The 16,044-nt window shown below is 46.2% G+C and overlaps 1 protein-coding gene across 1 annotated transcript in view; it reads right to left on the bottom strand.

Annotated features, from left to right (window-relative positions):
* Positions 1–9,536, bottom strand: part of LOC138504877 (aminopeptidase Ey-like) — a 170,436-nt gene extending 160,900 nt beyond the window's left edge. Inside the window, exon 1 of the mRNA XM_069625289.1 lies at positions 8,863–9,536. Coding sequence (XP_069481390.1) covers positions 8,863–9,536 — 674 coding nt within the window. The remainder of the gene's footprint in view (positions 1–8,862) is intronic.
* Between the last annotated feature and the right edge of the window lie 6,508 nt (positions 9,537–16,044).

Below are 16,044 nucleotides of genomic sequence, written 5' to 3'. Positions count from 1 at the left end.
ATGCTATCTGAAAGGCAGCTAGATATTACCAATTTTACATTAAGCTTATAATGGGCCAACAAGTAGATATAAATATGTGGAAGTGTAGTAAATGTTGTTTACAACGTGTGCCTCCATAGTGACAGAGGTAACAATGTTAAATCAGAAAGTTCAAAAGTTGCAACGCAATTAAGATAAATATACAGCAGGCATATAACAGGGAGCCTTAGAAACAAGAAACAGAGGGTCCACATTTGCATGAAAGAATGTCAACAATATTGCTTCTTCAATTACTCCGAATGGTTCTACAGAAAGCACATGTAGTTTATTTCTTCATTGAGTCCCTTTGGAGTAAGGGAGCCAAGGCGGTCAATCCAGAAGGTTTCTCTCTGGTCCATCTTCCTTTGGAAATTCTCATGCGTATCGTTTTTAGAAACCACTTCTAAAATTACAAAACGAATCTGGGCCAAGTTATGTTTCCTCTCATCCCAATGTCTTGATACCGCTGAGTTTGGATTGTGGTTCCTTATGCATGATCTGTGCTCGTTCCATCTAGTTTTGGCTACTCTTAATGTCTGACCCACATAGTACAGTCCACAAGGACATTTAATGGCATAAATGTCATTGAATGAATCACATGTAGCAAAATTCTTGAGTCTGATTGTCTCCCCTGTATGGGGATGTTTAATTGTTTCTCCTTTAGTTACATAGCCACAATTGCTACAATTCAAACAAGGGAATGTCCCAATTTTTTCTGTGAGTTTTTTCTTCAGCGCGGGTTTCCGAAATATGGTGGTTTGATATCCCATAGTGGTGACAGCAACTTGTCTCTCTTACACAATATCTCCATATGAATTACCCATATGCGAGTATCCCTGAGAAAATACACTTGAAACGATTCGCGTACGCGTTTCTCCCTGAATGCGAATCAATTACTAACAGCACATGAAGGCAAGAGACGCTTAGGCTTCATCCTAACGCCAGTTACCATGGAGACATCCCCGCCCCAGGCTTCCACCCGGGGGTGGGGTGCGAGGCGTACGTGCTCCTACCGGACCGCGATGCCTCGCACCGTCTCCATGGAAACGCTTAAAACGAAAGTAATTGCGAGCGCGAGCGCATTAGATGCAACTCACTCGGCAAACACGTCTTTGAAGCTGCTGGGAAGCACAGCTATTCACAGCGTTAAGTAAGCTTCATCCTCTGATGTCCACGAGGGCCACTTAGAGTTACATCTATTCTTTTCTTGTAGATTTACTCGTTGTGCAACTGTACAACTTCACGATCCTAACGCTTTATGGCATGACTAAGGTATGACTTGCCTTTAAAGGCTGAAATGTATACAGAACAGACATAAACATGACAGTAAAGTAATTAGTATGCTCTTTTGTTTTATTCTCCCCATTATCTTTATATGCGGATGTGATACACGAACCGGTATGTGCTTTTGTAAATACTTTTTTTACTTGATCGCTTTGTGTACATTGTGATACATTCTATTAATGTTGTTACTATATTAGTCATGTAATATCAGTTTTGCTATAATACCGCCCTGAAGAAGGTTTCAACCGAAATGCATTGGCACCAGAGTATTATGGGCAATCTCAGATGAACACTCATTGTGTGATTTACAAAGATATACTGTAACTACAGATACTTCAGGAATAAACATTTCCTGCTATGAAACCTATTACTTTTTGAGAATTTTTTGACTAACATTTTTTGATATACTCTACAGTGAATCTAAAATAAGCAACCTAATTGGGGCTAACTGAGAAGCGCCTTTCCTAATAGAGTGTAGTCACTCTGTTTTTTGGATATTTTAGTTTTGTGACCTGGCATCTGTGTGTGTTCTTTTGCATGTGGCTTAGTTTTGTGACCTGGCGTTTGTAGGGGTTCTCTTGCAGGTGGGAGGCTTCTGTGGCCTGGCGCCTGTGTGTGTTCTCTTGCATGTGGGTTAGTTTTGTGACCTGGTGTCTGTGTGTGTTCTCTTGCAGGTGGGAGGCTTCTGTGGCCTGGCGCCTGTGTGTGTTCTCTTGCGTGTTGGTTAGTTTTGTGACCTGGTGTCTGTGTGTGTTCTCTTGCGTGTGAGTTGGTTCTGTGGCCTGGCGTCTGTGTGTGTTCTCTTGCATGTTGGTTAGTTTTGTAACCTGGTGTCTGTGTGTGTTCTCTTGCCTGTGGGTTAGTTTTGTGACCTGGCATCTGTGTGTGTTCTCTATCATGTGAGTTGGCTCTGCGGCCTGGCGTCTGTGTGTTTTCTCTTGCGTGTGGGTTAGTTTTGTGACCTGGTGTCTCTGTGTGTTCTTTGCATGTGGGTTGGTTATGTGGCCTGGCATCTGTGTGTGTTCTCTTGCGTGTCAGTTAGTTTTGTGACCTGGTGTCTGTATGTGTTCCCTTGCAGGTGGGAAGCTTCTGTGGCCTGGTGCCTGTGTGTGTTCTCTTGCATGTGGGTTAGTTTTGTGACCTGGTGTCTGTGTGTGTCCAATTGCAGGTGGGAGGCTTCTGTGGCCTGGCGCCTGTGTGTGTTCTCTTGCATGTTGGTTAGTTTTGTAACCTGGTGTCTGTGTGTGTTCTCTTGCATGTGAGTTGGCTCTGTGGCCTGGTGTCTGTTTGTGTTCTCTTGCATGTGGGATCGTTCTGTGGCCTGGCATCTGTGTGTTTTCTCTTGCGTGTCGGTTAGTTTGTGACCTGGCATCTGTGTGTGTTCTCTTGCGTGTGAGTTGGCTCTGTGGCCTGGCGTCTGTGTGTGTTTTCTTGCATGTGGCTTAGTTTTGTGACCTGGCATCTGTGTGTGTTCTTTTGCATGTGGCTTAGTTTTGTGACCTGGCATCTGTGTGTGTTCTCTTGCGGGTGGGTTGGTTCTGGATCCTGGCGTCTGTGTGTGTTCTCTTGCGTGTGGGTTGGTTCTGTGGCCTGGCGTCTGTGTGTGTTCTCTTGCGTGTCGGTTAGTTTTGTGACCTGGTGTCTGTGTGTGTTCTCTTGCGTGTGGGTTAGTTTTGTGACCTGGCATCTGTGTGTGTTCTCTTGCATGTGAGTTAGCTCTGCGGCCTGGCGTCTGTGTGTGTTCTCTTGCGTGTGAGTTGGCTCTGTGGCCTGGCTTGTAACCGCAAGGGAAGGGCTCTGTGCCTCAGATGTGTACTAGTGTTTATGTTGTGTCTGTGGGTCGTATGCGGTCAGGGTGAAGTACAATTGTGCGCACTGGTTTGATTGTATCCGTAAGGGGGTCCAATGTTGCAGTAGTTTTTAGGTGTTTGAGAAAGTATGTGTGTGAGAGAGAGGGTGCTTGATCGATGTATTAAACCTGGACACAGCTAGTAATGCAGTATTTTTATAGCACGTTTATGTCTACAGACAAGATGCATGTAAATGCTTAAGGTGGTAGAAAGATAACTCAGTGTTTTAGGTGCCTGCGGCTGCAAGCTGTCTCTACCTGAAGGTCACATGTCAGCAACTCAGTGGCGTAGCAGAGGCCCCTGCGGTGCAGGGGCCTCACTGCATATGTCCTGACCAAGGAGTGGGGGGGGCCTCTGCCGTCAAAAATAAAGAGTTTCTTTTTTAAGTCACTCTGACTTTATAAAGAAATTATTTCCGTTACAGGACCATATTGGAAATAATTTCTTTAGGATGTCAGAGTGACATCAAAAAGAAACTATTGATTTTTGAAGTCCTAGGGGTTCCCCACACACCGTGACATGGAGGCCTCCTGCTCGTTCCTGGTCCCGGATCAATGGATTGTAAGGTAAGAACATGTATTTTGTGTAAATGTGTGTGCGTGCATGTAAGTGTGCATATGCACATCATGTAATGTGTGTGAATGAGTGAGCACATGATGTATGGGTGGCTGCCCGGGGGGTGTGTGTGTGAGGATATGGTGAAAGGATGAACATGTACATGTATGGATGGCAGGGTGTGCATGTGTGTGTGTATGGTGAATGTTCTGATTACTAACTGGTAATCTTCATTGCTCCTAATCCCACTCTTCCTCGTCAAAGTACTTGTTGCCTCATACACAAGTAATGGGATGAGATAGAGGGACATGGATGTAATGCCTGGCTCAGTTACCTGTAATCTGCATTACTCCTGATCCAAGTCCTCCTCATCCCAGTACTTACCTGTGGTGCAAGGCGGCTCACAGGCAAGTACTGGGATGAGGAAGAGGGACGTGGAGGTCATTCTGGGCCGAGGAGATGGTTTTGGTGGTTGGGGTGGTATTTGAGGCCAGCCCAGAGTGTAGCGTGACTCATGATTTGTTACTGGGCATGGAGGGGACCCTCAGCAAGGCCCGCAGGGAGACCCCCAAATGGTGTGCTATGCCGCTGCTGAACCCCAGAAGGGCTGGATCATCCATCCATCTTCCCCGTGGAGTAACAGAGAGTCATGTCATTGAGGAATGAATAATGCTACACAATGTTAGCAAATGTACAAGCGGCTTAGCTAGACGCAACATAATTCAGTTATTCTTAATTTTAGCAAAAAATCATTTACTTAAAAGGTGGATGGTAGGTGTGTTTCCAAACAATATTCCTTCTTTGTTTTGCCGGGAGGATGACACCCCAAGAAAGGCTGACATCTAAAAGGACAATGACCCGCAACATTAGGGCTGAGTATGCGGCAGCCTGCGCGCAGCCTCGTGCCACCACTTCAAAGGCAGTTCTTATTCATTTGTTGTAACTTTTTGCACAGGTGCCCTGGGATACCAACACTCTTCCATCTGCCACTCTGTCAAACTTGAATTTGAAACTTCTGTGTGTGGTAGAGCACCACATCAATCCAGGTCAATCCTGATGTTATTTATACAAAAGTGTTTAATTTCAAACCAGAATATTTTTTTAATTCAAAATGTTATAATGAATAATTGTCCATCTTCCTGCCAACACGTCAACCTTTTCAAGGCAGAGGAAATAAAAATCATCAACTACATAATGTTGTCTTTAAACAAATGCTAACTTTCATTAGTAATTCCTAAAAGCATAACAGACACAAATTGTCAAGCCAAGCCAGCCACCTAAGTCCTAGGCCCTCATTACAAGTCAGACGGTGGACCATGGTGCTACTAGCTGCTACTAGCACCATGGTCCATGCCGGATTCCGCCATGGTTGATGGCGGAATTACCGCCCCATTCCAAGGTGAGTGGGGCGGTAATTTCCCATTAACCCATTTACCCTTCCCCATTCCCATTTTTACCCCATAGGGCATAATGGGAATGGGGAAAGGCGATAATTACGGCACCGTAAATTACGGGGCCGTAATTATCGCCAAGGTCCCTTTGCGGCATGGCTTTTAATGCCTGCAAAAAGCAGGCGTTAAACAGCCATCCCGCAAAGGGAACCTTGTAATCAGGCGTTAAGGGTCGGTGCCGTTTACGGCGCCGTAAACCCCTTAACGCCTGAGTCGGAATGAGGCCCTTGGACTTTAACACCTGCAGAAAGCAGGCGTTAAAGTGTGAATCAGGCGTTAAGGGTTAACGGCGCCGACGGAGCCGTTAAACCCTTAACGCCTGACTTGTAATGAGGGCCTTAGTCCGGTGAACATACACACATGCATCTTGTAATCTAAAAACTCTTAGAACCTCCAACACATTGGATACAGTCACCAAGGGTGTTCCAACTACAAAGCGCATTAAGGCCATAAAAATGGGGAAAGAGTGCTATATAAATAACCAAATACAATACAATACAATTGCAGTAGCTGTCAACTAATAATGTTACAACGATTCAAGCAATACAGTAAAGTCATTCAATGACATCACTCTGACGAAACAAGTCCTTTTTACGTAGTTTGTGTTGAATTAAGCCATTCTTAAAAATCCATTCCAACATTTGTGTCCTGAATGTTGTCATTCTTACTCAAATAGTATTCATTTCCTGAGGATATTCGACCTTCTTTGGCCAAATATGTATACTTCCTGTATATGTATACTTCCTGTATATGTAGACTTCCTGTATATGTATACTTCCTGTATATGTAGACTTCCTGTATATGTATACTTCCTGTATATGTAGACTTCCTGTATCCTGTCTGTTTACATTGACTGAGGCCTCATTTACAAGGGATTCCCAAATGCTCTTGTTATCATTGTCACTAATTAGCACCAAATTTGACCAATTTGTATTTGTCCAATAATAGTTTTTATATAAACATAGTGGGCCTCATTACACGGAAGGCGGTGAGCCATGGCGCTATTAGCGCCATGGCTCATGCCGGTAAAATACCAGCACCGCCTTGGCGGAAAGGGGATTTACCGCCCCATTCCAAGGTTGGAGGGGCGGTAAATCCCCCTTCCGCCATTGCCCTTCCCCATTCCCATTTCTGCCCCATAGGGCTCTATGGGAATGGGGAAGGCGCTAATTACGGCACCGCAATTTTGCGGTGCCGTAATTAGCTCCGAGGTCCCTTAGCGGGTTGGTTTTTAATGCCTGCAAAAAGCAGGCGTTAAATCACCAACCCGCTAAGGGACCTCGTAGTACGGCGGTAAGGGTTAACGGTCACCGTTGCCATTTACGGTGACCGTTAACCCTTACCGCCGTCCGTGTAATGAGGCCCAGTGTCTTTATTATGTTTCTTGATATGTCATGTTTTTTTTTAATGGAGCACCATGAAACACTGAACACAAAATGGATGAATGCCATTTAAAAATTGTATATGAATTGGAAGACAACCTACACAATAAATGGAATTTAGGAGAGGCATATATACCCCTTTTGTTTTAAAAAAACATTTACACCTGACTTAGGTCCTACATAAAACTGGTAAACTGAAAGAGCTGTGAGTCTTTAGCAGGTAGGATTCCCAGAGTGGGTGCCACACTGTATGTATTCTAATACTGGCCCTAGACTCGTGAAGCTACTGTGCTGGGATCTGGGAACACAGCCAGTGGACAGGGCTGAACTGTCCACTGGCTGCTCTGGGCTGCCATAGTGTGAGGGACCCATCAGCATTTGTGGGTGCGCTGGAGGGGAGAGAGAAAATGCACCTAGGACGCACTCTTTGTCCTATTCTAGACGAAAGATGTTCCCCATTCACAAACCTACCAAAATCCATACCATCTCCAACAATATATAAGGACGGCCCTGTAATATGACACTATGCGAGGGATTTCGGAGGTTTGGGCTCAGATCACACACTCTAGGTAGCCAAATGTGACACTGTTGTGTTAAACTCTATTTGTGTGTTGTTTTGTTCCAGTGTTCAGTGATGTTAAATTATACAGTGAATAGTGCAGAGGTGGAGGTCAACTGACCTGGCAGATTTATTCCACGAGTCTTCTGCTTGCTCATTTGTTTATTTTATTTAACACAGAAACACGCCAATGTTAACACTAACCTCCCGGTTTAACACCAAAACACAGCAATGTCAACACTAAACTCCTGGTTTAACACAGAAACACGCCAATGTTAACACTAACCTCCAGGTTTGACACCGAAACACAGCAATGTTAACACTAAACGCCTGGTTTAACACAGAAACACGCCGATGTTAACACTAACGTCCAGGTTCAACACAGAAACACAACAATGTTAACACTAACCTCCCGGTGCACACAGAAACACATCAATGTGAACACTAACCTCCCGGTTTAACACAGAAACACAGCAATGTTAACACTAAACACCTGGTTTAACACAGAAACACAGCAATGTAAACACGCACCTGCCGGTTTAACACAGAAACATGGCAATGTTAACACGCACCTCCCGGTTTAACACAGAAACACAGCAATGTTAACACTAAACACCTGGTTTAACACAGAAACACAGCAATGTAAACACGCACCTGCCGGTTTAACACAGAAACATGGCAATGTTAACACGCACCTCCCGGTTTAACACAGAAACACAGCAATGTTAACACTAACTTCCCGGTTTAACACAGAAACTCAGCAATGTTAACACTAACCTCCCGGTTTAACACAGAAACTCAGCAATGTTAACACTAACCTCCCGGTTTAACACAGAAACACAGCAATGTTAACACTAAACGCCTGGTTTAACACAGAAACACGCCGATGTTAACACTAACGTCCAGGTTCAACACAGAAACACAACAATGTTAACACTAACCTCCCGGTGCACACAGAAACACATCAATGTGAACACTAACCTCCCGGTTTAACACAGAAACACAGCAATGTTAACACTAAACACCTGGTTTAACACAGAAACACAGCAATGTAAACACGCACCTGCCGGTTTAACACAGAAACATGGCAATGTTAACACGCACCTCCCGGTTTAACACAGAAACACAGCAATGTTAACACTAAACACCTGGTTTAACACAGAAACACAGCAATGTAAACACGCACCTGCCGGTTTAACACAGAAACATGGCAATGTTAACACGCACCTCCCGGTTTAACACAGAAACACAGCAATGTTAACACTAACTTCCCGGTTTAACACAGAAACTCAGCAATGTTAACACTAACCTCCCGGTTTAACACAGAAACTCAGCAATGTTAACACTAACCTCCCGGTTTAACACAGAAACACAGCAATGTTAACACGCACCTCCCAGACTATGGCAACTGCTTCGCACTTCCAGTTGAACTGAATGTATTCTTTTTTTTTAGAAACCTGTTTTTGTTCATTTACTTATAAAGGGTACTAAGCTAAATAAAAAATATGAATCTTGTCAAAGTTTTTAATTTTAATCCTATCATTTTGCAGCACCAGTTTCAAACTATAAAGAACCTCTGCCGCTCTTGGCAATACTTGCAGTAAAAAGAAAAATAATAATACAAATTATCAACCAAATAATGGGGGAGTGTTGTAAATAAATCCCCGAATGGCGGCTTCCCTTCCAGGGGCAACACAGCACAGAAGTCGTTCACTGCATTGCGAGGCCATTGTTAATCGCAAAAGCATCAATATTTGCCCTACCTTTTCTGATTACCCTCCGTGTATTCACTCCTGTAGAAGCCGGCCAGGTCCTCGGCCAGCTCTCCAGTGAACTCACTGTACAGTGAGTAGCTTCTGCCCCTCTCCAGGTTGCCACTCAGCTCCACCCCCAAATACTGAGTTTGCTCCTCTAGCCAAGTTCTTCTGATAGACGGGGCGCTCGAACCCTCAACGGCGCTGAGGGAAACGTGGAACCGGCCCTGCAAGGTATAGTTCAGCTTCTTGCTGTGCACCAGGACAAGGTTAGTTGGGTTTGCACATTTGAAATACACAGTACTCCTTCCTTTGAAAATATAAAGACCACGGGGGTCTTTCTCCAGGTAGGGCTGGAGCTCCACATCATAGTGCTGTGGGCTGAGGGTCTTCGGAAGCCGATACCTGTTCCAGGGATTAGTCGGTTGTGGTGTGGAAGCAGAAGGCGGGATAGGTCTTGAGACTGTGGTAGAACTTGTCCCGGTTGCGGAGACTCTCCCAGTTGTGGAGCTTATCCCAGTTGGGACCACCGCCGTGGTGGTTTCCGGAACGTTCATGTCTCCATTTTTGGCCTTCTCTTCTGAGTACACGACTGACAGAGCTATGATAGTGGCCACGGCGGCCACAGAGAGCATGACACTCACCGCCATGAGCAGTGGACTGACAAAATAGCCCCTCGCCATTTTCCAGCCAAGTTGGTCGGACGTCTAATCCAAGGGAACAGGCAAAGTAGGACGCTGGGCGACCCTTTTATACTCTTCCAAGACACAGCAGACGGAGCGAATTGCCAATTGATTAGTTAGTCAAATATTAATGGTTGGTTATCAGGGCAAAGGCTCTCTTTTAATCAGCGCTCCTGCGATTGTCTAAATTATGGTTTGCTGAAAAGCAAAAGGTTACTTTCTTTGAACTATAAATGCAGATTAACGCTCAGTGCATGAGCACTTTGCCCTGAGGGGGCGAGGAAGGAGTCAAACTAGCTGAAACATGGGTCAAGCAGGTGTAGCGCCCTCCTCTTATCAAAGGCGGCGCTGCAGCTGAGGTGGCTGTTTTTAGGTCATTGATATCAGTTATAAGCAGTCATCATTTACATACATTTCATGCCTGTAACCTCAGCAAAAGGAAGCGCCATCGCGCCTAATCTATGATGCACGACTTGCAACCTCCATGCACTCACCCCTTGCCAGAAAGGCCCTGCTCCCAGATTCCCGCCAGGGCTTGGAACATGTCGGCGCAGCTGTGCAGGACAGATGTGAGGTTCCAGTGGATGGCCACGTGAGGACCTACGGAGACTCTCCCTATGGAAGCCACTGGCTGCTAACCCGTCTGCAGCAGCTGCGCATGCGTAGATACAAACGTGGATGGACGTCCCAAGTGACCTGCACATTACACGGGCCTGCGTCGGTGCAGGATCCTGCCGGGCGGGTGTAGCAATACGCTGGGCTCTTAGGAGGAAGGTTCATGCCACTCTAACACGTGGTTGTGTCGCAGAAGCTGCCAGAAGCTTTAGCAAGAGAAGTACACCCAGGTTTGGTCTTTTTACTCTTAGAAAACCTCTGCCCACGCACGCGCTTTTCTTCTGGGCCAGGAGCAGCACCGCCTTTGCTTATTTTTTGTGTGTCCAAAATGGCGTTTCCTGGAAGGCGCTGGTGAATGGACGTTATATAATCCAGTTTCAATGTAATGTATCGGATGGCTTCATCCGGAGTATGTTGGCTTAGTAGTTTGTAGGTCACAAATACTAGCAATCGCATTTTTGTACACTCCTCATAACAGATGGCAATGCTCTGTACCTGCTCTCGAGGGGGCGGGGGGGGGCTTGTAAGTTGGCAGTTATGATGTATATGGAAGGGTCAAGCGTATTAGATCCATTTTAGCGGTAATGAGTTTTAAGAAGATTGAAGATCTATGATATGATAAGTAATTTATAACGCGCCTGTACAAAAGTGTTTCTAGGAGCACAAGACAGGGGAGAGAAGACAGCAGGAAGACAAGACAAACGTTCTTACTAGGGCTTGTGTCATTCAGATCGTGCAAGTACGAGAACGAGAAGTGCAAGGGGAAATGGAGGGGGGAAGTGCAAGGGAGAGGGGTGGGGCAAACAGGGCAGAAATGCTCTGAGTAAGTGCAGCCTGGGCAGCATGGCTGTGGGTAGTGCAAGGAGAACAAGGGACTGTAGGGTTACAGTTAAAGCCCCTAACTCTGTGGTAGGCCGGGAGGCAGTGCAAGGGTGACTGATCAAGAAAGAGTCTGGACTCAGTGAGACTCTGCCAAGTAACCAGTCGCTACAGCAGACAGGTAGGTCAGGTAGGTCAGTGGGGGAGGAGGGGCGAGAAAGCAGAGGAGAAGAGGAACGTTTTGAGCTGCTTCCAGACCTTCAGGTGGTCCAGCTCAAGTATGAGAGGGGCAGGGAAACATTCCAGACCAAGTCACCTGCAGAGGAGAGAGATCTACCCCCTACTCTCTGCCTGGAGAAGCGTCTAACCCGTAGAGAATTAGAGGTAGCTGAGCGAAGGGCTCGAGAAGGAAGGTATTTTGGAAGAGAGCGTTGGATGCAGTTCCGCCCCCGGCCCCAGAAAACCTTCTGGACAATGCAAAGGGTCTTGAACTAGATTCTTGCAGCCACTGGGAGCCATTGGAGAGATTTTAGGGCTGGAGAGATGCGGTCCCTGGGCTTGAGGCCAAGGATAAGTCTTGCAGTCCTGTTCTGGATTAGTTGCAGAGGGCGGTGAGTAGAGAAAGGCAGATTGAGAAAGAGGCTGTTGCAGTAGTCCAGCCTATAGAGAACCAGGGCTCTGGAGACAGTGAGCTTCTGGGGGAATGTGAGAAAGGGAAGAGTCCCTTTGTGGAGGTGCAACTGGTGGTGGGACTTCTTGATGAAGTCAGAGATGTGAGGATAGTAGAGTGTGTGTTGAAACTTCCTTCTGCATCGGGCAAGAGTGTAAAATATGCCACACTGGGTGCTGTTGCCAGATTAAGCATTTACACTAATATGTGATGAGGTTAAGTTCAGCTCTTCTGAGCACTTCCTAAGTCTATGCACAGGGACACCGCATATGGGGCTGCATAGCTCCCTGAAACCCCCTCCACCACACCCCCCTGGCACATTGTACCAATGGCCAGGATTGGCTGCTGTTTAATATCTGTGAAGTGCTTCCGGGCTGGCACTTGATTTATGAAGACTTCCCTTAGTATCCAAAGCCTGCCCAGGACCTCCTGCTTCTCTGAAAGCTTTGACTGAATCAGAGCCTCCCCCCACACATCTCCTTTAAGCCATGGGGTCCAACTCTGCACACATTTTTTAAGATATTCGTCAGTGATTCGTCTTTCAGAAATCACCCAACATTCAAGAGATTCGAGTTTGTTGCAGGAAAGTTTGTACAGGAATTATTTGCACATAGTAAGACATATCAGAGGTTTATAAGGGGTGTCCTTGTTGGGGAGCTTTCTTTTTAGTAAGAGATGAATTTGGAAATAAATGAATTCATGCTCAGTCGATGAAATGTGATATGAGGAATTTCGGTGCTATTGGTAGCATCCGTTGAGGACTAAATCGGTTACGTCTGCGCGTGCGCGTGTGCGTGCGTGCGTGCTAGAGCGTGCGTGTATGCACATGCGTGCGTGGGTGCATGTGGTAACTGAGCTTCATGCAAGAAATTCTGGTTAATAACTGTGAATTTCTGATTGGGGCAGTGGACGCAGAGGCTAACGTCACCGAAAATCAACATCTTATCTCCTGACCATGATCAAGGCATGTCAAGGTCCATAGTTTGTTTGGGGGACCATTTTTCAAATTTTGATGGCCTATTGCAGAGGAGCACACTGGTGAGCGGGCGGAGCAAGAGATGCTTTGTAAGGTGTGTAGACCCAGGGAGGAAGTGAATCACACCCCAAAAGATTACCTGCGGTGAAGCCACGCATCATAAATTGGGGATGGGTCATTGTCTCAGGCAAAAATAACCCCAAGTGAAGTCTATAAGACCTGGGCCGGCCTTAGGAGCAGCAGCGCCCTAGGTGTATTGGGCCTGTCCCTCTCTTCGCCCCCCGCACGCCCCTGGTCAACAGGGGGCGGGAAGGAGCAGGGGTGGGCGGGGCCAGGATGTGCCTTTTTTTTAGCCACCTCGCTCGTGCGAGTAGGTAATGTTATTTGTAGGGTGTGCCGGGGAGACCCTCACCATCCATTAGGGCTTCAGGGGCCTCAACAGAAAGTGGTTTCCTGGGCTTAGGCAGACAGACTAGCGTTCACCCTATGGACTCTCACCATCCATTAGGGCTTCAAGGGCGTCAACAGAAAGTGGTTAACTGGGGCTTAGGCAGGCACACTAGCTTTCACCCTCTGGACTCTCACCATCCATTAGGGCTTCAGGGGCCTCAACTGAAAGCGGTTACCTGGGGCTTAGGCAGACAGACTAGCGTTCGCCCTCTGGACTCTCATCATCCATTACGGCTTCAGGGGCCGCAACAGAAAGTGGTTACCTGGGGCTTTGGCAGACAGACTAGCTTTCACCCTATGGACTTGTGCCATCCATTAGGGCTTCAGGGGCCTCAACTGAAAGCGGTTACCTGGGGCTTAGGCAGACAGACTAGCGTTCGCCCTCTGGACTCTCATCATCCATTACGGCTTCAGGGGCCGCAACAGAAAGTGGTTACCTGGGGCTTTGGCAGACAGACTAGCTTTCACCCTATGGACTTGTGCCATCCATTAGGGCTTCAAGGGCGTCAACAGAAAGTGGTTACCTGGGGCTTAGGCAGACAGACTAGCTTTCACCCTATGGACTCTCAACATCCATTAGGGCTTCAAGGGCGTCAACAGAAAGTGGTTACCTGGGGCTTAGGCAGACAGACTAACGGTCACCCGCTTGACTCTCACCTTCCATTAGGGCTTCAGGGGCCTCAATAGAAAGTGGTTACATGGGCTTAGGCAGACATACTAGCTTTCACCCATTGGACTCTCACCATCCATTTGGGCTTCAAGGGCCTCAATACAAAGTGGTTACCTGGGGTTTCGAAGACAGACTAGCATTCGCCCTCTGGACTCTCATCATCCATTAGGGCTTCAGGGGCCTCAAAAGAAAGTGGTTACCTGGGGCATAGGTAGACAGACTACCTTTCACCCTATGGACTCTCACTGTCCATTAGGGCTTCACGGCCTCAACAGAAAACGGTTACCTGGGGCTTAGGCAGACAGACTAGTTTTCACCCTATGGACTCTCACCATCCTTTAGGGCTTCAGGGGCCTCAACAGAAAGTGGTTACCTGGGGCTTAGGAAGACAGACTGTAAAAACAAGGAAATATCGAGGCTGAGTACCACAAATTGAAATACACCAAACACGGCTATAAAGATTCACAGATCTTTATTTTACTGTACAGTTTACAAAGAAACATAGAAACAGATAGCTATCTGGCTCTCAACACCCTGCAATGAGTACCAGCCCATCAAAGAGAGCAGAGAGAGAGCTGGACATCTGTACATTCCTGTTTTTTTATACATTTCCACAATATTGTCTAGCCCCTCTACATGTTAATAATCTGCGGTCTAGAGTTTGTGCCTAGTTCACATACAGCTTATACAATAATATGCACATGGATTACATGAGTTTGTATTTCCGCGGTGATACAATGACAACGTATGCTCTCAAATCCTACAACAAGAATCTTTTACAACTATGTTACAATTGAGTTCGGCCTGTGACCACGCATGGCGTTTACTCTGCATTTGTCCCAGACGTGTATTGCGAGCACAGACAATGCTGGGACAACAGTTCGTGCTCAGCACAAGGCCTTATAACCTAGTCCAAACAGTCGGCTCTTGGTCAGGCTAAACATTAACAGAACTCAAAGGTCGACAGGCTTGGTTGCAAGTCGAAAAACACAGTCCACCATTTTAGAACAGAGAATATATGAACAGAAATCAAAATGGCGGATGATTCTAAAATGGCAGCGAAGTCGATCTAAAATCGGAATTTTGCAACGCAGTTTTGCGACTAGGCTTAGGCCAATATAAATCAAAAGGAGGCATAATATGATTTCCCGTTTAACAAACCCTCCTTTTGGCCTAAGCCAAGCGCTAAACTTCATCTAGTCGCTTTACGAATAACTCCACATCTCAATGTCCATACAACCTGAATCACATTCATCAGATATATCAAGCGCCATAAGATCTGTAGCAGAAATTTCCTTCATCACAAATTCGTTGGTCATTCTTTCCGGTGCATGTATCTTTGGTCCTAACGTTCCCATAGTCTGTGCACAGCATCCCCCTAACATTGAAGACAGGAAGACATTGTATACAGCAACAACAGAACAACAGAATACCCAAAATAATCAATAGGACTGAGAGAAGCTTCCATCCCCAAGATCGTAAGAAGTCCCAGAACCAAGCACTAAAATCCAATTTCCCTCAGGAACATGCACTTCTGAATTTAGGACGTGCAGATTTTGTATAGCCTTAAAGATGGTTGGGGAGGAATCTGGTGTGAAAACGCAGCACACAGACCCCACTAATTTGCATACTCCACCACGCTCAGCCAGAATGACGTCTAATACCTTCCGGTTTTGTAGCACCACTAATCTGATTGCTTTCTGCTCTAGAGTCATGTTATAGAGTATGTCAGTGGTCCGGTTGATGGTTTTCTCCAGTACTCTCGCTAGTCTTCTGATATCCTGAGAATTCATAATTTGTCCCCAAAATGGTACAAAGGATTTTGCTACGTCACCCAGGATTTGTGAAGGAGTATCACCGCTCTCGTCCCGCCTTGGACGAGCCCTAGAGATTTCCGGTTTTCTGTGGTACTAGCTATAAATACCCCTGGCAGTAGAATTCCTAATATCAAGTTATTCCTAGTTAGCCATGGGAAAGCTTCATTACCGCAAACGAAGTAGACAGGTTCGCCTATATACAAAGGTCTGTCCTCACTGGTCAAGTTTGCAACACTAGTGCAACCTTTGAAATCGCCGATTGACTGAGTACCATTCCTTCGTATGCAGAAAGAAACTGAGTTGGGGCTATGGTTAACAGTATCGGAAGGTGGCGTGGGATCCCTATTGCTTATAGGAGCCATCTTTTAAGAGATCAAAGATTGAAAAGGTCGGGACAGTCTATCAGAAGGCCTAATAGATGCAACATTAAGCTTGCTCCTATTTGCGAAGTGTGAGCATCCCAGGGGCATTAGGACTCGCCTTGCAAACTC

Source organism: Ambystoma mexicanum, chromosome 11, assembly GCF_040938575.1.
Source record: "Ambystoma mexicanum isolate Mex_15411 chromosome 11, UKY_AmexF1_1, whole genome shotgun sequence".
NCBI classification, from domain to species: Eukaryota; Metazoa; Chordata; class Amphibia; order Caudata; family Ambystomatidae; genus Ambystoma; species Ambystoma mexicanum.
The sequence above is the reverse complement of the archived record's forward strand: the minus strand, read 5'-3'. Positions and strand labels throughout refer to the sequence as shown.